This window comes from Tachyglossus aculeatus, chromosome 3, assembly GCF_015852505.1.
Source record: "Tachyglossus aculeatus isolate mTacAcu1 chromosome 3, mTacAcu1.pri, whole genome shotgun sequence".
Taxonomy (NCBI): domain Eukaryota; kingdom Metazoa; phylum Chordata; class Mammalia; order Monotremata; family Tachyglossidae; genus Tachyglossus; species Tachyglossus aculeatus.
The window spans coordinates 65,597,742-65,620,657 of NC_052068.1; the positions used below are offsets into that span (position 1 = coordinate 65,597,742).

Consider the following 22,916-nt stretch of genomic DNA (forward strand, 5'->3'; position numbering starts at 1 on the left):
ATAAAAAAAGTTGCAGGTTTGTTCAATAAATGGTATTTATTGAGCACTTACTATGTGCAGAGCACTGAACTAAGCACATGGGAGAGTACTAATAGGCACATTCCCTGGCCCCAGTGAGCTTATAGTCTAGAGATGAGCTTACTACATCCTAAAGACTAGCTTACAGTCTATATTTATTAAAGCTCCAAGACGATCCGAAGACAGCAAAATCAGTTTTCAGCTCTGGGGTTTCATTCACCCACATGGTGGCCGACAGTGAGCCCGAGTCCGAGGTGTTTGAGATCGTGGACTTCACCACCGCCTCCGAGTGGGAATGGTTTATTTCAAAAGTTGAAGACGTTTTGAATGACTGGAAACTAATTGGAAACTCACTGGGCATACCACTTGAGAAGGCCGTCAAGGAAAGGAGCCGGAGTTGGTGTTTGCATTGGTCCTTTATGTTTGTTTGAAGAATCCAAAGTAGAGGACGAACTTCCCATCTCTCACCATTTTGATGTTAGTGATGCCTGTCTACTTGTTTCATTTTGTTGTCTGTCTCCCCCTTCTAGACTGTGAGCCCGTTGTTGGGTAGGGATTGTCTCTATCTGTTGCCGAATTGTACTTTCCAAGCAATTAGTACAGTGCTCTGCACACAGTAAGCGCTCAATAAATACGATTGAATGAATGAATTCACCCATGTGTTTTCCCGAACTCATCGCTTGAATAAGTTACGCCCGAAAACAACGTTGCACTCTTCCCTTCTGCCGCTGCAGTTAAATTTCCTGAGCCAGGAAAGCTTCTTAAAGATTCTTGTGTACAAAGGGAAAATTTGTTTTCATGCTTCTACGAGGGAATTGCACACAATGACAAAAATTGCGTTTGGTAGTGCTCTGTTGGGATTTCAGCATTTAGGATCAAGTGCATTTTTCAAAGGACATAGGCAGGTTTTGATCGGTTGGTTTTAAGGCAGCAAGGTACTTATAGTTGCAGTCACTGTGGTTTTCCCTTCCTTGGGCCCTAATTTTTTATTTTTATTGTATTTGCTAAGCACATACTTTGTGCCGGGCACTATACTAAGCACGAGCTAATCAGGTTGGACACAGTTCATGTCTCACATGGGGATCACAGACTTAATCCCCATTGTACAGATTAGGTAACTGAGGCCCAGAGAATTTAAGTGACTTGCCCAAGGTCACACAGCCAGGATTAGAACCTAGGTCCTTCTCACTTCCAAGGCTGTGCTCATTCATCCATTCAATCATATTTATTGAGTACTTACTGTGTGCAAATTACTGTATTAAGTGCTTGGGAGAGTACAATAAAACAACAAACAGCACATTTCCGCCCATGTCAGGTCTAGCGGGGGAGGCCTAGTGCTCTAGCCAGTAGGCCACACTGCTTCCGTAATAGTGTGGCTCCTCTGAAATCTTAGAAGAATGAGGCTTTACTGGCTGTTCAGAAAGGGGTGTTAAGGGGACATGGGGAAATCAGCAGGAATAGTGGCAATTTACAATAGGAAACAGACTCAATTAAGGTGGACTCTCATCGCTACTGCTTCCTGTCATCTTGCTATCCAAGAGAATAAAGCCTAACTCTAAAGAAAAGGAGAAAGGCCACTGGAAGGTCCTTTATCTTTATCCTTTATCTGGTTTGGAAAAGCCAGCCCTCAGAAATATTCAATTTATGCAGGCTTTCTGCTAAGCCACTGCCACTGGGAGAGGACTGTTCCTAACAAAAGCACCCAGAAACAAAGCTAGCTATGACAAGGGTGTTTAGCATTGCAAAGGGAAATTCACACAGAAATACATTTCAGTTTTGGAAATGAATTTATTTGATCGAGATCTGAAGAACCACATCAGTAAACACATCTCTCAATGGTAAACACATTCTTCACATTGCAGGGGCCTTGTCAAACCAGGGGCAAAACTGAACTCACTGGAAGAGAGGCGAGGGAGGAAGGGAGAGAAGGAAGGAGAAAGAAAAAGAAAACACAGAAATACATGTGGTGTAACAAAACCCCAGTCACAAGTAGGCTTCTCTCTGCAGGGCTGAGGCAAGAAGGAAAACAAGTTGCAGAGCTGATTACCTCCCAGGAAATGGGACCTAATTTTGCTGATATCATCAACGCCTCCACTGCTGCCGCTGCCCAGAGAAGTAAATTCAAAGCGGCTCCATTAGTGGCATGGGTTTGGGCACACAGGGGAAGATGAAGATGTGACAAATGTATACTGAGGAAAGAAATGTAATCATTGAAGTTAACATATTCTAGTGGGAACAGTTATAAAAAACAAAACCTTTGACTTCAGAGAGTAACAGGAGGTCACAGATTAAAGTGGGAAGGATAGAATGAAAGAGAAAACCAGAGAGATGAAAATAACAGAACAGATAAGAAAAGCTAGGAGCACTAGAACAAAGCGGCTCTTATTCTGCAAAATGTAACTGGAAATGAGAAAGTGGGGTAGTAGCCAAGTTTTTAAACACATGGGCCCCTGAACCTCCAACATGTACTGCACTCTCCCAAGCATTTAGTACAGTGCTCTGCACACAGTAAATGCTCAATAAATACCACTGATGATGCTTTTTACCCCCAACATCTATTCAGAGACTATGAAGGTCAGCAACCTAAAGGAAGAGAACCACTGAGACATTTTGAAGGGAAAAGCAGGGTCTCCAATGGGAGCAAGTGTTTATTCTGGATAGGGAGGTGCAGCTACCTGAACTAGCCTCGCCGAACAGCAGAAAGGCATAATGGGTGGGTGGGGTTGGAGTGAAAAATGAATCCAAGTCTTGTCAAAGATGGGGTTTTGAAAAAGAGGTTCTCAATGCCGGGGTGAAAGGAGCCTTGTGGGGAAGGGTCAAAACACAGCAAAGAGGATTTCATGAGAGGGTTAGGAACATCAATTCAGATTAGGAAATTTGGGGAATTGGAAATCCTTGAGGGAAGTGTTAGATATATTGCTATCACAGGGCTTTAGAACTGAAGGCAGCATTTACGAGTGTTTGAGAAGCTAGGGCTAGAAGCACGAGTAGGATTAAGCCCTGGGAAGCACTCCAAAGTCCCAATATCCCAGCACTCCTGAAGGCCTTGGGTAAAGAAAGTGAGACAGTCCCCTCCCCAATCAGGCAATAGCGTCTTGGAAAACCAGGCACCATTCACAGGGTTTGGCAGGCCGCCTCAGGAGAAGTCAATTTGTCCAGAAGAAGCGTAGTAACCAGAGCTGTCTGTGGAGAACCTCTGAGAGATGTCAATTGAATTCAGCTGCAAGTCTGCAAAGGGGAAGTTCTCGAAGAGCTGAAAAGAGAGGAATCAGAGCCCTAAGTGAACTTGTTGGTGAACACTCAGAACAATTCTCAGGTGAAAGATTATACTGCAGAGCCCCTGGGGAAAACATCAAACAATCCCTAACAGTCTCTGCTGAACCCTCCCCTCTGATATTCTGTTCCCTGTCATTATTTACAGTTCATTCACTTTCTCCTGATAAATAAACACCCCACTCCCTAATCCTGACCTGATTCTACAAGCCCAGGATTGAAAAAAAGAGACCACGTTAACAGACCAAAAAAGCCAAGTCCTCTTCAAATTTCTAGTGCTTTTCCTCTTCCAGCTATCACCTGGGTGGCCCTAATTCTGACCCAGAAGGATGAGAAACTCAGTTCATTCTCGTTGACCCACTGACCTTGGTCCCATCTTAGGTTGGAAAGTTGGAAAAGATCCACTCACTTCACATCATTCACCAATCCAACCAATAGCTAGAAATGATTCTTGTTTCACTTCCATTTAATGTGGACTCAAGCTGGGTTCTAGTGGGTAAAAGACTCTATTGCCTTCCCTCCTTCATAAATGGTTTCAAATGATGGGGGTGGAAAAGAGGAAATGGAAGCCAGTCAATCAAGGAGGGTCACAGACGCTCGCTTCGCAGACCTCCCTCACTCCCAATGACATCAGAATTCATCACAGGAAAAGTCAAGCTCTCATCACAGGAAGAGTCAAGCTACGATGCTTGGAAAAGTAGCGTGTCAAAGTGTAAGTGCTCTTCTCGTTCCATTAAGTCACTGGAAATTGCTCTCCCTTAAATACCGGCCAGGCCTCCTGATAACTCTATTGCATTTTCCAATTGAGTTTACTCTTCCCACCCTTTTGTTAGATCAGGAACTGGAGCGGTGAAGGGTCTCCAACTCTGCAGAGTGGAGCTTCCCATTCTTATCTGTCAGCCCCTTATTGAATTTTCTACCTCTCTCTAGACATGGGCTCTAGCTACAGTCACTTTCCTTCTTCCTGCCTTTAATGGCCAAGAAAAGTGCCTGGGGTTCATTATAGGCTGACTTCATCAAACCCAGTAAATATTGATCCTTCCACATGACATCAACTTAACCCCAAAGATCTATTTAGAGGCTGGACTGCTGCATTGTCTTTACTTCCAAAAAGGTGTCCAGCTCTTGCCTGCATTGATTTAGCCAATTAACTTCTCCTGCTGGCTTTGGCAGCTTGTTTGAATCACATCAAACCCTTTGTGTAAAGAAATTCAGTCCGAAATGATTGTCCGCTAGAGCCCCGAAAAGCGTTTTAATTTGAAATGAAGGCCATGTCAAGTGACTCTGGGACTTGACGCCTTCCAGTTGCAGAAGCATAACCGGGCTTGGACGGATGACAAACGCACCCATTTACTTGCCAACATCAGACTAAGAGCCCTTGCTTTTTGGTTCATTGGCTTTGTGACAGTACAGTCGGCTCCCCTATAAGGCGGGGGTATAACTCGCATTAGAGGGCTCCCTCCTTGACCGACGCTCCTAGATGGTACACACCCGGTTTCCCCTGACAGCACGTCAGACCAAAAGCACTGTCATAGCTAGCGGGGACAAGTTACTGCTGCATCTTAGCCCTACCTTAGGAGGGGGCGGATTGCCAGAGGAATGAGGCTCTGCAGGATCTTTCAATACTCACCTCTTAAACCAGCACTGTTCCCACTGAATCTGTCTATACACATCATGTCTCTGCTCCATCATCAGCTTTCTACCTCCCAGTCCTTACTGAATCCGAATTTCGCCTCCAGCCATAATCTACCCACGAGGCACCTCGACAGACCACTCTTCAGTCTAACAACCTCACCCTGCAGATGCCTAAGTACAATGTATGCTGAAATTTTATTCCCCTGTCCTAATGAATAATTCCTCGCCATCCTTTGGGTAGAGGCCCCGTCAATCGCCGGTCAAGGGTTGCAATCTTTTGCTTAGTCATGCCCTACAGGTTGCATCTTTCAGTCTTTCTTCATCGGTTATTCCTTTTGCCGTCCCTCTTTTCTGAAGGCTCTCCTCTGCACGCTCTCTCCACGTTATTTTCACCTTACTGAGGCCGGTGTAGCTTCATTGGTGTCACCTATCAGACATTAATGAAACCGCAAGGCAGGTCCACCCAAAGAAAGGATACAGCTAGTCTAGCACCACAGAAATGATGCTTGGTAAGTAACACAGCTCCATGGGGTGGACACATAAGAAGGATGGATGATGAGATGCACAAACGGCTGCTAAGTAGTGAGCTAAACTGGGGAGAACCTAGGCGGGGGGGCTGGAAGGGAAGAGAAGGGCATAGGAATTGGAATTTCAAGTTATGTTGCAAATCTGAAGTTCTGAGGAACAAAAGAAACAAGTAAAGGTTGAGCAAAGATAACAGAGAGGCAGACATGTAAAGTCACAAACAGTGAAAGGTCCCAGGAGTCTCCTCTGGCCAAGAGTTTTGGACTTCCTGAGAGGATAAGGAGAAGGTACTAGGGTTTTCTCAAATTTTTCAAACCTCAGTTTCCTTCCCAACCTCCAGCTCCTGCTTTAAGTGATCTGTCTGTGTTCTTACTGCCAACATACTTGGCCTGAATTCTCATTCTCTGAAGCCTTCATGGTGGGCTTTTCTTTGGCCAGTAGTCACAGGCTACCTAATGACAATGGCCAACTACAATCGTGGAGTGGTTCTGGGATCCACCACATAGTGATTCCATTATAATAAGGCCCAGTATTATGGATGTAACCTTCTTAAAGAGCCGTGCCACCAAGGGAGAACACGTTTCCCATCCTCTTTAGCCACAGTGACAACTACCCTATATTAACTGAATTAATCATAATGCAAATGATAATATTCAGAGACGATGGATAACAAATGATAATCATAATGACAGTGGTACTTGTCAAGCACTGACTATGTGCCAAGCACTGTGCAAAGTGATGGGGGAAGATACAGTGCAAGTAGATCATATATAGTCCCCATTCCCCCTGAGGCTCAAAGTCTAAGAGAGGGAGAACAGGAATTAAATCCCCATTTTACAGATGAGGTATCTGAGGCCCACACAAGCTAAATGACTTGCCCCAAGTCACAAAGCAGACAGCCTGGGAGTCTGATAGAGGAACAGAAACAAATATAGAGATTGAAATAACAAAAGCCATTTATCCCAGTGACTGGGTTGGTTTTCCCGAGAAAAACATTTCAAGGACCTGGTGGTATATGTTGTTGGCCCCAAATCCAAAAGGTGGTACTTCTGGATTCCTGACCTAAAACCGGAGATTTATTTTTGAATTTCTCCTATTATAATTTACTTGGCCAATATATAAGTATTAATCTGATAAATAAAAATGGGCAATAATAACGGGCCCAGCTGCTGTAAAACCTTGCCCTTTTAAACCTTATCCTATCACCCCTACGACAAATGAGGGAAATAACCTATTGTCCACACTCATTATTTTTGCTTTCACCAGTATCCCTTGGATAAGGCTTGAGAAGTGGGTAGCTCTTGCTCCCTTGGCAGAAATTTAACTGGATTCTAGTAGGAAAATGAGTGCTTGTATTAAATGGAACCATTTGAATATGGCCTTTGATTGGGAGGAGAAAGAGGAAGAGTAGCAGCCCAAATTTCAGTGTTTAAAAAATGGTAAACCTTCTTCCTTTAACCTAGATTTAAGCTTTCAATCTGCAGTTTTAAACATGATGGGCAAAGCAGTCTGTTATTCCAAAAATAATAAATCAATCAAAAAAATGTACATGAAAAAGAATCCTGCCAAGATATTTAATTCACGGGGCTCTCCCCTCACTTTAATTGTTGTTTTCGAACAATCCCCTTGAGTGCACTGAAACCCAAAACCATTTTCTCTTTGAAAACATCCTTACTTCACCCACAAGGCTCTGCTGTTCTGGGAGCCCGAATTTTAACAAGCCAAACTGAAAAGGAAGACAACAAAGAAGAACTACACAAAACCTTGGAAATATCTGGCTGAGAATTTTTCTTTTAAAGTCAGATTGAATATTTCCAACCTGCCCAGAACGTCTATCAGCATGAAATGGGAAGATACGGAGCCAATTTAACAGCCAAATTAAACAGTTTGAGCAGTCAGCATCCACCCTTCTTTCCTAAGGCTAAATATCACGAGAGGCTTAAAAGTATTTAAGAAAATCAACTTTTTGCATCGGTGAGTAGGGCAGTACGAGAATGGAATAGCCAGGATGAACTGGGCTTCCTGAAAAGCGTCTAGTGGTCAGGACCAAGGAAGGTTTCCCCAGACAGAGGAAAACAGGGCAAAATCCGCTCTTTGCTGCTGCCTTTTTTTCTCCTTGACTTTTGCTTTTTGTTAATCTGCTGTCTACCGTGCCTAGTAGACGCAGGTTGTTTCCTGCTGGAGCTATTGATTTCTGGTAATGTAGCTGTACTCTCCGAGAGCAAACATGCTGCAAGATTTAAAGGACAGCTGCGGCCATTTCTTTTCCTACTGCCTTCATTTCAGATCCGCTCTCCTGACTGGCAGTTCCCTCCCTCCCCGGGCAGGCTGAGAGAGAAGCCATCAGAAGCCACAAGACTCAGCTCGTGACTAGGGTGTTGAAGAGGAAGCTCCGAAAGTCGGTCGAGGCGGGGCAGAAGAGTTTTTGGCCCGTGACCTACAAAACCTTAACTGCCAGCTCTCGGCAGCAGCGTGATCACACAAATTCCGTGGAGATTCCTGCTTGATTTTCACAGGAGGAGGGAGGGAGGGGAGAACCCATTCTCCTTTCCCCATCACAGTCACTGCCAAAGCAGTGGCACTTAGTCTTTCCCCAAAGACCACCCCCACGCAAGGAAATATACTTTTTAAGCTGCGGGTCTTCAGAGGAACTGCTGGCTCTCACTGGGGCCTTCAGGAAAAGAAATCCTCAGCTCTAGTGCCAGGAAAGTTTAGAGAATGGACTGAGATTCTCAACTGGAATCAATTGTAGGCCTAAAATACATTCCCGCCCCTTGCAATGTGCCAGGTGATTATGAAGAGTGAAGCTGCTAAGTTCGGAGAGAATAAGGAGACTCAACCTCCCTCTCTTCCCCCCACTAAAAAAAACATCCGTGGCAATTTGATTAATCCAAGCACCACACAGTAAAATCTTTTTAATGAGCCCCAAGAGATCCTGAATTTGCATCTTTTTAATCTGAATATTTGTAACACTTAAAAGGACTCCTCATGCTTAGGAACTTACACAAACTTTCTCTTTAAAGTCTTCTTCAAAACAAAGATTTTTTTTCGGGGGGGGGGTGGTTATGGTACTTGTTGAGCGTTGACTATGTGTCAGGCACTGTACTAAGCACTGGGGTTGACACCATCCATGTCCCACATGGGGCTCACAATCTTAATCCCCATTTTACAGATGAGATAACTGAGGCACAGAGAAGTGATTTCCCCGAGGTCACGTATCAGGCAACACGACAGACAAGTGGCAGAGCCGGGATTAGAATCCAAATCCTTCTGACACCCAGGCCTATGTTCTATCCACTAGGCAACCCTACTTAACTTCTCTTGATCTGGCTTGTTGGATGAGATCGGTGGTGTCAATTTTATAGGGCTCTGCCCCTCTCAATCAATGGTATTTATTGAGTGCCTACTGTGTGCAGAGCACTGTACTAAGCATGTGAGAGAGTACAATATAAAAGAGTTGGTAGATACGTTCCCCAACCCCAAGGAATTTACAGCACTTACGTATATATCCATAATTTATTTTAATGTCTGCTTCCCCCAACTCTAGACTGTAAGCTCCTGTGGGCAAGGAACATGTCTCCCAAGCGCTTGGTACAGTGCTCTGCATCCAGCAAGTGCTCAATAAATTCCACCAATTCATTTGCAATTGAGCTGGCCAAGATGGTTCATTCTCCAATAGGTCTGCCCCATACAGAACTGGGGAAAAGATGGAATCTTCTCCCCAAAAATACCTCTTGAAAAAAACACATCTTCCCCAGGCAAGTGCACCCATTAATGATCCACTTCCCCCAATCAAAATTGATTCCCTTTATTTTAAAACATGTAAGTGGACCTTTTGAGAACCAAAACCAAAAAAATGGGGATAAAGACTGTGAGGACAAGATGGGACATGGATTGTGTCCAACCTGATTAGCTTGCATCTACCTCAACACTTAGTACAGTATCTGGCACATAGTAAGCACGTAAATACTATTTAAAAAAGAAAAAAAACCCAGCCCCAAAATGTTTAATATTTGTTTTCCTCCAGCTTTTTAAATCTATGTATCCCAATTTTTTTCTGAAACATTAAATTCCCACAAAAACCACTCTGAGGGAGGTCAGTACTATTACCCCACTTTAAGGACAACAATGAAGATAATAGCACCACTTTGTACTTAATAATAATACTAACCACCTGCCTACCTCCCAGGGATGGTGAGGATGAGTGAGATAATGTCTGAAAAGTGCTTTGAGCTCTTCGGGAAGAGAGTTCTAGTACAAAGCCTTATTATGGTTAAATGACACCTTTCATCAAAGGATCTAAAAGTGCTTTACAAACCTCAGCTCATTAACCCCAGCAAAGACTCCCTGTAATATAAACAAGGGCTGAGTGTTATTATTCCAATTTAAAAGACCGGAAAACTGAGACACAGAGAGAGGGTAGGTCAACCTAACCTGATTCAGGATTCAGCCTCTAGCATTCCTGATTGTGTTCCTAGCCTTGGACCTGTTGTTCACATTGCTTTCTACATGCATGCATGTGTGAGTGTGTATGTCTGTATATATATATATATATACACACACATATATATATGTTGCCAATTTGTACTTCCCAAGCCCTTAGTACAGTGTTCTGCACATAGTAAGTGCTCAATAAATACGATTGATGATGAGATATATATATATATATATATATATATATATATATATATGTGTTTAGGGAAGCAGAATGGCCTAGTGCCTGGGAGTCAAAAGGACCTGGGTTCTAATCCCAGCTCTTTCCTTTGCCTGCTGAGTGACCTTGGGCAAGTCACTTCATTTCTCTGTGCCTCAGTTACCTCATCTGTCAAACGGTGATAAGAATGTGAGCCCCATGTGGGACAAAGACTGTGTCCAAACTGATTAACTTGCATCTACCCCAGCGCTTATAACAATGCTTGACACATAAAAAGTGCTTAACAAATACCATCATTATTATTATTATTACAGAGTTAAGTGAAAATGCATATGCATGCTAAACTATGAACACCGCCGTCCATAGCCCATAGCAACCAAACCTCCTTTGCCCATAGAATCAGAATGGCTAACCACTTTCCTAGTTGGGATGCAAAAATCAAGGACTCCAGGAGCTTCTCCAGATTCAAGCATATAGTTTTAATTCTATTTGTTCTGATTATTTTGACACCTGTCTACATGTTTTGTTTTGTTGTCTGTCTCCCCCTTCTAGACTGTGAGCCCGTTGTTGGATAGGGACCATCTCTATATGCTACTGCCTTATATCATCATCATCATCAATCATATTTATTGAGCTCTTACTATGTGCAGAGCACTGTACTAAGCGCTTGGGAAGTACAAATTGGCAACATATAGAGACAGTCCCTACCCAACAGTGGGCTCACAGTCTAAAACCAAACATACTAACAAAATAAAATAGAATAGATATGTATTTATACTTCCCAAGCGCTTAGTACAATGCTCTGCACACAGTAAGTGCTCAATAAATATGATTGAATGAATGAATGAATTCAAGCCCTCAAAATTCATAATGTAAAAAAAAACCCCCAGGGCCCACAGAGTGGGGTGGGATTTGGCCCTTGAATCCTATAATCTTAAATGTAGCAGGGAGAGTCCTGGGCTCTTGGAGTGAATTGGAAATCACCTTTCACATTGGAATCATGAATAACCTTGTACTTTAGGAGTACCCACATGGAGTCCCGAAACTCCAGATCATGGGAAGGAAAGGGTATGTGCCAAGCTACAATGCGGCTCCAAATCTCACCCCTCTAAATACCCTGTAGCTCTCTCTCTCGTCTTCATTCCTAGATCCCTTTGATGCCAACTTGTTTTGGGCTTAGAGGAAACTGGTAGAGGCTGTGAGGAATAATATTATAATTGTGGTATTTGTTAAGTGCTTACGAAGTGCCAGGCACCTTACTAAGTGCTGGGGTGGATACAAGCAAATCGGGTTGGACACAGTCCATATCCCACATGGGGCTCACAGTCTTAATCCCCCGTTTTTTAACAGGTGAGGTAACAGGCACAGAGAAGTGAAGTGACTTGCCCAAGGTCACACAGCAGACGGGAAGCAGGACCGGGATTAGAACTCAAGCCTGTGCTCTATCAATTGGCCACACTGCTTCTCTTGACCACTTGACCAGTGTGAACTAAGAATTCATCTATAAAATCCCTTGCTAGGGGTAGCCAGAGCGTTTAAATCATCCAGAGGACACCCATCGCTGTTTTGTTATCAGCCCACCAGTTTGGTTCTGTTAAGTGATAAAAAGTAGCAAGAAAAATGTCCGTTGGAAAGAACGCTATGAATTTGAAGGGCAAGACAAAGGTCTGATCTCAAAGGGAAAAAAAAAAACTAAACCACATAAAGTGGAAAAAACCAAAAAACTGTATCAGAGGAAAGGGGAAGAGATGAAAGGGATCTCCAAGGCTGGGTGGATTCACTGCTCTGGAGACTCTATCTGGGGACCAACAGTGAGGAGACCTTTTGTTTCCAAACCCTGGACAATCATCATCAACAATCGTATTTATTGAGTGCTTACTGTGTGCAGAGCACTGTACTAAGCGCTTGGGAAGTACAAGTTTGCAACATATAGAGACAGTCCCTACTCAACAGTGGGGGACAATAGCCAGTGACTGTGCCACAGAGGCTTTTGGCACACAGTTTGGCACAAAGCACCTGGCTGCCCAAAAGCAGGGAGAGGGAAAGGGAAAAGAGCCAGCTTGCTCCTCTCCCTGTCCCCAGCATGCTCAATGTTCTTGAAGCGTTCCATATTTTTTCTATTTATTCATTTATTTTACTTGTACCCATCTATTCTATTTATTTTATTTTGTTAGTAAGTTTGGTTTTGTTCTCTGTCTCCCCCTTCTAGACTGTGAGCCCACTGTTGGGTAGGGACCGTCTCTATATGTTGCCAGTCTGTACTTCCCAAGCGCTTAGTACAGTGCTCTGCACACAGTAAGTGCTCAATAAATATGATTGATTGATTGATTGATTGATTGAAAGGAAAGCAGTCTCAGAAGTCTGAGGGCAGCAGCAATTTCTCATCCAATCGGCCTGCTCCAAGCCTCCCCCCATCCCTCGGGGGAGAGTGGCTGCAGAATCTCTGCCTTCAAATAATCACCACTTTTTCAGGCAGAGGGGAAGAAGTGTTCTTCTCCCCTGACACCTGCCAGACAGGCACCAGGCAGGAGAACATTAACTGCTCAGGCTGGACAGAGAAAACAGCCGAAGAAGGAGGAATGGAAGGGGAGCAGAACCTCCTCCGTGTAATCGCTCAGGTTTGCATGCTCAGCTCTTTAACCCTGCTGATGTCAGGGTTATCAGGTTCAAAAACTTTGCTGCTGTGCCTACAGCGGAATGGCCCAGTGACCTTTTCTGCGGGAATTAAAGCTGTCAAACACAAATAGGAGGGCTGGCAGTTTTGCTGAGCCTCTCGATACTAAGAATGCCAAAGTGACTCCTGTCCCGGCAACGCCTTTTGATTTAAAAAACAGCAGCAAAGAGGACCGCGCGATCACCGGGTGAAAAACACATCCACAGTCCAGGCACAAGCAGCCATTCACACTGCTGTTTCCCTAACAGCATGTGGAATTAACATCTGAGCCAGTCTGCAGGGAGTTGGGTTTTCTGCAAAAATCCCCTCCCCAGAAAGCCCTGCCTGAGGGCATGTGTACTAGAGATCTGCCAGTACAAAACGGCCCCTTGTGAATCAGCCTCGCTGCTAGAAGAGACATAACAATATCATCAGCAACGACCAAGGAACCCAAAGGCCGATAACCCCTTTTGAAACCAGGGTTTCTGCCTGTAGCTGAAGTCCTACTGAAGAATAATGGTGGATAAAATCCGTGACCATTCATCTCTCTGCCCCACCTACTGCCTCTGCCTCAATTTTTTAATGGTATGTGTTAAATCCTTATTATGAGATAGGCATTGTGCTAAGAGCTGGGATATATACAAACAACAAAAGACTCTGTCCCACATGGGGCTCACGGTCATAATTCCCATTTTACAGATGAAGTAACTGAGGCAGAGAAATTGACTCACCCAAAGTCACACAGCAGGCAGGTGGTGGAGCCAACATTAGAACTCAGGTGTTTCTAACACCTATGCCTGGGCTCTATCCCCTAAGCCATGCCGCTTTCTAATTCAATTCCTCAGTTTCTCCCCCTTCCTACCTAATGCCTGTTTATTCATGCTAATGCCTGAGAGGAAGCCAGGAAAAAAAAAAAATGAACTGCTGCTCTTCGGCTGGATCATCCTTTGGATTTCTCTCTAAATAGCCGAACCACAGTGTGTGCAGGTGGCAAAGTTGCATTTTAGGAGGCTGGAGTTCACCCGGAAGGACTCCGTGACGAGACCGCCTGTGGTGACAGTGTAAATTCTAAATGGGAGCGAGGTGAACAACGGGGGTGGAAAGAGGAGGCTGGCAGCTCCTGCCATCTCCTCTCCAATTTTTCCTACCCAGGAGCAGCCACAAGAATAGAAACGGAAAAGCAGGCACAAGCTCAGGCCTGGTGTTGGCAACAGCACAACTCACAAGCTCTTGGAAGATGAGTTGCTTAATTGCCTACCAATTCCAACTGCCTACATCACTCTTTCCTTCTCCTTACCATATTAATTGAGTGCTTACTATGTGCACAGCACTGTACTAAGCGCTTGGAAAGTACAATTCAGCAACAAGTAGAGACAATCCCAGCCCACACCGGGCTCACGGTCTAGAAGGGGGAGACACACATCAAAACAAGTAAACAGGCATCAATAGCATCAATATAAATGAAAAAAATTATAGATATATTCACATCATTAATATAAATAGATTTCTAAATATGTACCTATATACACACGTGCTGTGGGGTGGAGAGGGGATAGGGGAGAAGAAGGTGATAGGGAGGGGAGGAGGAGCAGAGGAAAAGAGGTGTTCAGTCTGGGAAGGCCTCCTGGAGGAGGTGAGCGCTAAGTAGGGCTTTGAGAAGCAGCGTGGCTCAGTGGAAAAGAGCCTGGGCTTTGGAGTCAGAGGTCGTGGGTTCAAATCCCGGCTCCGCCACTTGTCAGCTGGGTGACTTTGGGCAAGTCACTTCACTTCTCTGTGCCTCAGTTACCTCATCTGGAAAATGGGGATTAAAACTGTGAGCCCCCCGTGGGACAACCTGGTCACCTTGTAACCTCCCCAGCGCTTAGAACAGTGCTTTGCACATAGTAAGCGCTTATCAAAATACCATCAAAAAAAAGGGGGAAAGTGAGCTAGTTTGGTGGATGTGAAGAAGGAGGGCATTCCGGGACAGAGGAAAGAGGTGGGCCAGGGGTCGACGGTGGAACAGGCGAGAACGAGTGTTGGGTAGGGACTGTCTCTATGTGTTGCCAACTTGTACTTCCCAAGCGCTTAGTACAGTGCTTTGCACACAGTAAGTGCTCAATAAATACGATTGATTGATTGATTGATGAAGTTACCAGAGGAGCAGATTGTGTGGGCTGGGCTGCAGAAAGAGAAAAGGGAGGTGAAGTAGGAGGGGGCGAGGTGATGGAAAGCTTTGAAGCCAATAGTGAGGAGCATTTATTTGATAAGGAGGTTGATTGGCAACCACTGGAGATTTTTAAGGAGAGGGGTAACATGCCCAGAACATTTCTGTAGAAAGATAATCTGGGCAGCAGAGTGAAGTATAGACTGAACTGGGGAGAGACAGGAGGTTGGGAGATCAGAAAGGAGATCACTTGCTGGGGATACTCCCTTAGAGCACTGGAGATAGGTTGCTCCCCACTGCCTCAGTCAATCATATTTATTGAGTACTTACTATGTGCACAGCACTGTACTAAGTTCTTGGGAGAGTCCAATATAACAATTAACATACACATTCTCTGCCTACAATGATCTTACAATCTAGAGGAGGAGACAGACATTAAAATAAATAAATTACAGCCCAGTCCCCTGATTTTGACAGCTATGATGAAGGCTCTGAAGGCTAAGCTGGTCTTGCAGTTCCAGATTTCACTCCTCAGGAGCCTCAGGACAAGATCATGGTATGAAGTTTTTTCAGCAACCGCCCCCTTCCAGTCCAGCCAAGTTCCTCTACACAGGCCACATGAATAATAACGTGAAGCTAATTCAGAAAGGAAAGAATAAGGGCTGTTTATCTTTAAATATGGAAAGCCTGCTTTAAAAGCAACATACACTGCTCCCCCAGCCTGGCTCCTACACAGGAGATAAATCACACCCACTTTTCCCTTTGTGATTCTCCTTCCCCGGACCCTAACGTTCTGATTTCCAGAGAGGGGCCAGCTGGGTGGGATGGAGGCAAACGGAGGGAGGAATGCCAGAAAAAATGGACAGCCTTTAAGTCTTGAAAAATTATGGGTGCAATGGCCTATTTCAATTCCACTTTGCAATTCTCCAGGGATTGGGGGAGGGCTATTCCAATTTAAAGGCCTGGTGTTGGGGGGAAGGGAGAGTGTCTACTACAGTCACTTATTCTAGACCACACTGCTTCATTACAAGCTTTGGAGAGGATCTAATAACGAATTAGGAAATGTCCTTCCCACAACACATGCAGTCTAGATAGAATGAAATGCGGTCTTGGAAAATGGTTTGGTGCACATGCATGGGTTTTCCAAAATGCAAAGTTTTTCAAGAATGGAACCCTCATGATAGACAAGAACTGTATTTGAAAAAAAAAACTGCTGGAATGGAGGGCTTACATCACAGACCTGAGACAACTTTTGAATCGAAATCTTGGTTCTGACAAACTTAATCTCACTTTGACATTGGGATAGTACTACTGACCACCTAGGTCAACCCCGGGTTCCTTTCAGCCTTAGGATAACACAGAAGAGAGGAGGGGTCTAGTTCTGAAAATCTCAATTTATTCCTTTACTGAGCACCACAGGGCACTGTACTGGACTCTTAGGAGAGTACAACAGAAATAAAAAGGCAGAGTTCCTGCTCTTAAGGATCTAACAGATAAGACCAGTAGAAAAACCGTATATACATACAGTAGTAGCAGGAGGGGAAAAAAAAAACCAGCTGGCAACAGCAAGAATATTGAAAAAACAAATAAATGGAGTAAATAAATCAAGATATTCATGAGTGGAGAGGGCATTATGGTAGAGACTGGCTTGAAAAACTTCCTTTTCCCTTCCCTTCCTAGGGAAGAGTACAAGACTGAACCAGAAACATTTAGGAACGTGATCTGATAACGGCTACCCAAATCCCAGCCCAAAAAGAGGCTGTTTCCCAAGGCTCCAACCGAGTCCCTGCCAATTCACCTGGGTACCAACCGATACCCACTTGTGGGTCAGTTCTGTGGAGAAGAGGTAGCTGACTCTGATATCAATAAGGAAGAGCACATTGAGGCCTAACTGGAGATGTTGAGGCTCCAATCTAAATTAATTTGTGATCTGGGTCAAAAATAGGTGCTGAGCTCTAAGGGATAGATGACAAAATGGTAAATAACTACTTCAATAAAGAAATAAAACAGAATCATCCGGGAGAGTTTTGGGGTTTTTTTGGTGGTATTTGTTAAACACTTACTTTGTGCCAAGCACTGTTTTAAGTGCTGGGGTAGATACAAGGTAATCAGGTCATCCCACATGGAGCTCACAGTTTTAATTCCCATTTTACAAATGAAGTAGCACTGGGCGTGGCTCAGTGGAAAGAGCCCGGACTTTGGAGTCAGAGGTCATGGGTTCAAATCCCAGCTCCACCAATTGTCAGCTGTGTCATATTGGTCAAGTCACTGAACTTCTCTGTGCCTCAGTTACCTCAACTGTAAAATGGGGATTAAGACCGTGAGTCCCACGTGGGACAACCTGATCACCTTGTAAGCTCCCCAGCGCTTAGAACAGTGCTTTGCACATAGTAAGCGCTTAATAAATGCCATTAAAAAAAAAGTGAGGCACAGAGAAGTTAACTGACTTACCCAAAGTCACACAGCTGATAAGTGGCAGAGTAAGGATTAGAGCCCACGACCTCTGACTTCCAAGCCCGGGCTCTTTCCACTAAGCCACGCTGCTTCTCATATAGTTCACTAAGGCCAAGTGGTGACAGGAACAACCAGAGGCTGGCACCGCTTAGTCGGGCAGATCCTGGCAGGAGCCGGGCAGATTCTGGGAGATTTATTCATCCAGCAGGTAGAAAGCATAATAGAATGTGAACCCAGAAATAGGTGTGCAATTCCAAAGGGGATGACAGAGCCATAATGGATTACTAGGGGAGGGTTAGGATCAGAGAAGGGAAAAGTGAGGAGTTTTGGAAGGTCTGTGAAGGCTGTCCAGGAGGTCAACCATTACACAGTCCTGAGGCCGCTGCTGGAAACAGAATCCTGTGGGCCGCACTAGATTTGTATTAATAGTAAAATTATTATAATTATGGTCCCGAGAAAGGCACTCCCAGGACCTGAAAGGGACTTCGTTCTCTTGCCAAGGCTGCCCCTCTGAAGGGCAGTGGGTTCTAATCCCGGCTGTGTGATCTTGGGCAGGTCACTTCACTTCTCTGTGCCTCGATTACCTCATCTGTAAAATGGGGATTGAGACTGTGAGCCCCACATGGGACAGGGACTGTGTCCTACCCAATTTGCTTGTATCCACCCCAGTGCTTGGAACAGTGCCTGGCACATAGTAAGTGCTTAACAAATACCATAATTATTATTATTACTATTATCATCTTACTATGTGCCAAGCATATTCACTCATTCAATTGCATTTATTGAGCGCTTACCGTGTGCAGAGCACTGTACTACACGTTTAGGAAGTACAAATTGGCAACATATAGAGACGGTTCCTACCCAACAACGGGCTCACAGTCTAGGGATTATTCTCCCAAATAAGCATAAATTAAGCAGTGGGGTAGACACAAGTTAATCAGGTCCGACACAGTCCCTATCCCACATGAGGCTCATTGTCTAACTAGGAGGGAGAACAGGGGTTGAATCCCAGTGGCAAAAGAACGGACTTGGAAGTCAGAGGACGTGGGTTCTAATCCCAGTTCTGCCACTTGTCTGCTGTGTGACCTTGGCAAGCCACTTAACTTCTCTGTGCCTCAATTACCTCATCCGTAAAAAGGGGATTAAGACTGTGAGTCCTACGTAGAACAACCTGATTACCTTGTATCTACCCCAGCGCTTAAAACAGTACTCGGCACACAGTCAGTGCTTAACAAATATTATTATTATTTTACAGATGAGGCAACTGAGGCCCAGAGAAGTCTAGTGACTTGCCCAAGGTCACTCAGCTGACAAGTGGCAGAGCCGGGATTACAACCCAGGTCATCTGAACTCCCAGGCTCATGCTCTTTCCATCAAACCACAGTGTTTCCCGGTAATGTGAGCCCACTGTTGGGTAGGGACTGTCTCTATATGTTGCCAACTTGTACTTCCCAAGCGCTCAGTACAGTGCTCTGCACACAGTAAGCGCTCAATAAATACGATTGATGATGATGATGACGTTCTCCCAGTAAATTCCCCCACACACAACCCGACCAAGGGAGGTTAGATTAGGTTTGGGTAGAGCAACCACATAACGAGAGTCTGAATGGACTGAGCTTAGTCCGTCCATTCATTCATTCAATCATATTGAGTGCTTACTGTGTGCAAAGCACTGTACTAAGCACTTGGGAAGTACAAGTTGGCAACATATAGTGACGGTCCCTACCCAACAGTGGGCTCACAGTCTAGAAGAGTGGGCTCACAGTCTAGAAGTGCGAGCCTGTTGTTGGGTAGGGACTGTCTCTATCTGTTGCCAAACTGTACCTTCCAAGCGCTTAGTACAGTGCTCTGCACACAGTAAGCGCTCAATCAATAAGACTGAATGAATGAATGAATTCTCCTTTCCCGATTAATGATCATGGGGACTGCCCTCTAGACTATAAGCTTGTTGTGGATGGGGAACGTGTCCACCAACTCCGTTATAATGTACACTCCCAAGTACTCAGAGTGCTCTGTGCACACTAAGTGCTCAGTAAACACAATTGGCTGATTGCCCAGCTCAGATTGTTCATCCTTTCTCTCCCCCTCAATCCACCGTACATTCTCTTTATTCCTGAGAAAACAAACAGCTTCTAACAGTTTATTTCCTGCAGTCTCTCAGTGGTTCTTAAAGGGCTCAGCATGGTGACCCTCATACATATTTTATCTCTGATGCAACAAAGCATTCCGGGCCTTTGGCAAAAAGTCCAGCATCCCAGGACCTCATGAGGGACTGCAATTTTTCCTGATCACCATGTCCCCTTTTCTGTGCTAATTGTAGCATTAGCCCCAGTTACCTACAAGTTCAGTGGACTTTATTTTTAGGTCAATCATTTTTATTAAGACGCTTTGTAATAAGGCACAAATGAAATTAGTAAAAATCACTGTTTGTGTCTCAAGTTAATTAGTGCAAACCACAGTGGAGTACAAAATTAGATGTAAATGTTTTCTGAAATAAAAGCAAATTAAATGTAAATTCCACCTCATTATTATCCAAATCAGTTTTGTCTTGCGTTGCGAAGTAATAAACCTGCAATCAGTTTTAATTGAAAAATGAACTTCACTTATTAAAAGCAGATTGTGAGTGGGAGCTTCAGGTAAATTTTTAGGGACTCTAAATAAGCCCTGACAAAATTCAATGAAATAAACATTTGCCAGGTTTTGTTTTTTTTTTGAAAAAAGGCAGGAAACAAGTACCTGTCACAAATTACATGAGTTCTGCTGTTTCTTCTAACCGAATACTTACTCCATGGATAAGGGCAGCTTTTATTAAATACCACCCTCAGTGCTAAATGCTTTACGAGTATCTACACATTAAATGGCATATTAGATGCTGCATAAATTGAGGAAAACAGCCCCCCATCCCTGTCCTTTAGGAGCTGTCACTCTAAAATAATGAACAAAAACATAAACCCTCAAAATAACAACTGCTAAAAGATCTGGAAATATGAGTGCATGAGTCAGGCCATTACTAGGTCAGACTCACATTGCACCCAGCCTGGGGCTCTGACGATGATGCTGTTAAGTGCTAATTATGTGCCAAGCACGGTACTAAATGATGGGGTAGATACAAGATCATCAGGTCAGACACAGCCCCCGCCCCTCAGAGGGCTCACAGTCTAAGGGGAAGGGAAAGCAGGTACTGAACCCCCATTTTACAGATGAGAAAATGGAGGCACGGAGAAGTTAAATGACTTGCCCGAGGTCACTCAGCAGGCACGTGTCAAAGCTGAAATTAGAACCCAGGTCCTCTAATTCCCAGGTCCTTGATCTCTCCGCAGTGACAACTGCACTCTTGGAGGAGTAGACAACCTCCTGGACGTCATCTTCCTGTGAAGAGTGGCCCATCTTACACCCCAAACTTGTCTTCCAGTAACTAATCATGGACTTCTTATCCATGAGGCATCACCACTAAAGAAAATGATAGGATTTTCAGACAGCATCTGGTTTAGTCTTTTCTCCATGCATAATGAACATCACTTTAGGCCAGCCTGGATACAGATGAATCCCAGTCCCGTTGATCTTCAGGGAAGGGAATATATCTTCTAGTGCTTAACACCTCAGGAAGTTCTTCCTTATGTCTGAGAGTTAGCCACACTTTTCCCAACCAAGAAACAATTCAGAATGTGTGGAGGTCAGGAGGAAAAAGCCCTCACTGGAGTAGATTGGATGGACAAAAACGCCATTGGACTCCTAGGTACTATCAAGATGCTGTGAACCCGCTGTTGGGTAGGGACCATCTCTATATGTTGCCAACATGTACTTCCCAAGTGCTTAGTACCGTGCTCTGCACACAGAAAGCGCTCAATAAATATGATTGAATGGATAGAAAACTAAACAAAAGGTGTCATTTTTTCCCTACGCAGCCAGTGGAAACATGCCCCTGAAACAGTGAATGCAATTTAGGTTGCTGTACCTTAGGCAGGGACAAAATAAAGTGTTTCAATTTGGAAAGGCAAAGGCTAAGAGTAAATATAGCTGAAGTGCATAAAATTATGATGGGAAGGGGTAGAGGAAACAATTAAAATTCCACAACCCCAAAATATAAGGGGTAGGAGTGAAAGGGGGTAAGGAAGTGGATGGGGAGAGAAGCTCAGAACAAACCAGTGGGAACAATTCTTTACCTAGCGGGCAACGATAATGTGGAATTCATTCCTACAGGAAGTTGTTCAACAGAAAATACCAACAATTTCAAAAGGAATTTAGATAAATTAATGGATAAGTAGTCCAAAATAAGCACACAAAAGTTAGGGGTGAAGGAAAAAGCTAGAGACGTTGAGTGGTTAGAGAAGTAGCGTGGCTCAGTGGAAAGAGTGCGGGCTTGGGAGTCAGAGGTCATGGGTTCGAATCCCACCTCCCCCACGTCTGCTACGTGACCTTGGGCAAGTCACTTCACTTCTCTGTGCCTCAGTTCCCTCATCTGTAAAATGGGGATTAAGACTGTGAGCCCCACATGGGACAACCTCATCTCCTTGTGTTCCCCCCAGCGCTTAGAACAGTGCTTTGCACATAGTAAGCGCTTAACAAATACCAACATTATTATTATTATTAAACAGTCAAATGAATATCGAGAAGGGCAACCCACTCAAGAGTTTCTCCGAGCATTCTGTTAACCCGTCGGAGACAGAATTCTGGGTTAGATTGATCACTGGTCTGACCAAGTAGTGGCCCCGCTTGTAGCCTCATGTTTGTTTTTTTCCACATATGGTGAAAATGAACACCTCAAAGAACTGCCAACACTTAAGCCCCTGTTGTCTTTTCACGGTCGGCTTCCTCTTTTTCTTTTTCCTAAATGTCATTTGTTAAGCACTTACCATGAGTCAAGAACTGTTCTCAGAACTGGGGTAGATACAATCAATCAGGATGAACACCACCCTGGTTGCACATGAAGCTCACAATCAAAGTGAGCCCCAGTAAGGGCACTTAAGTGGTGAGAGCCTATTCTTCTCGCAAGCCTGCACAATTTCTCTCCTTTCAATCCTGGATGAATGACTTATTAAAAATAAAATCACCCCATAAAAGAAGATGGAAACTGGCTGCTGCTCACCACAATTAACTTAGCTATGCAAAAGCAAAAAAAGATGCACAGTATCCTCTTGGCTTCTGATCAACTCTCTGATAAGGACGGCCCACATTGTTATAAAATAAACCCAGCAAGGTCACATAAGACCTAACCAGAAATTAATCCTTCATCTTACTCCGGTGAATCAAATTTCTCCAGTGTGATGTCTTAACAATCGACCTCTTTTTTACTTAAAAATAAAAGTGTTTCGCCAAGGAAAGAAGCACACTTGTCCAAAGCCGTGATAGTCAGAAGTCGGGGGCTTAATGTCCGGTTCTGCCAACGACTCTGTGGGTAACCATTGAGCTAGTCATAACCTGGCTCTACTTCGTGTTTTTCCCCTCTTTAACATAAGAATAATAGCCTTCCTACCTCATAAGGTGTTGTGAACAATAATGAGAGCATTGCTATGACATATTTTGAAAGTGTAGATAAGACCTACCCCCACAGCACATAG

The 22,916-nt window shown here is 44.2% G+C and overlaps 1 protein-coding gene across 3 annotated transcripts in view; it reads right to left on the reverse strand.

The window, feature by feature from the left end:
* Positions 1-1,786: 1,786 nt before the first annotated feature.
* Positions 1,787-22,916, reverse strand: part of ASCC1 (activating signal cointegrator 1 complex subunit 1) — an 82,618-nt gene continuing 61,488 nt past the window's right edge. For 2 of the 3 annotated variants that reach the window (XM_038744011.1, XM_038744010.1), the window contains exon 10: positions 3,155-3,271. In XM_038744011.1, the coding sequence (XP_038599939.1) occupies positions 3,155-3,271 (117 nt within the window). Of the gene's footprint in view, positions 3,272-22,916 lie in introns of all 3 variants that reach the window. The other variant, XM_038744012.1, reaches the window with a different exon arrangement.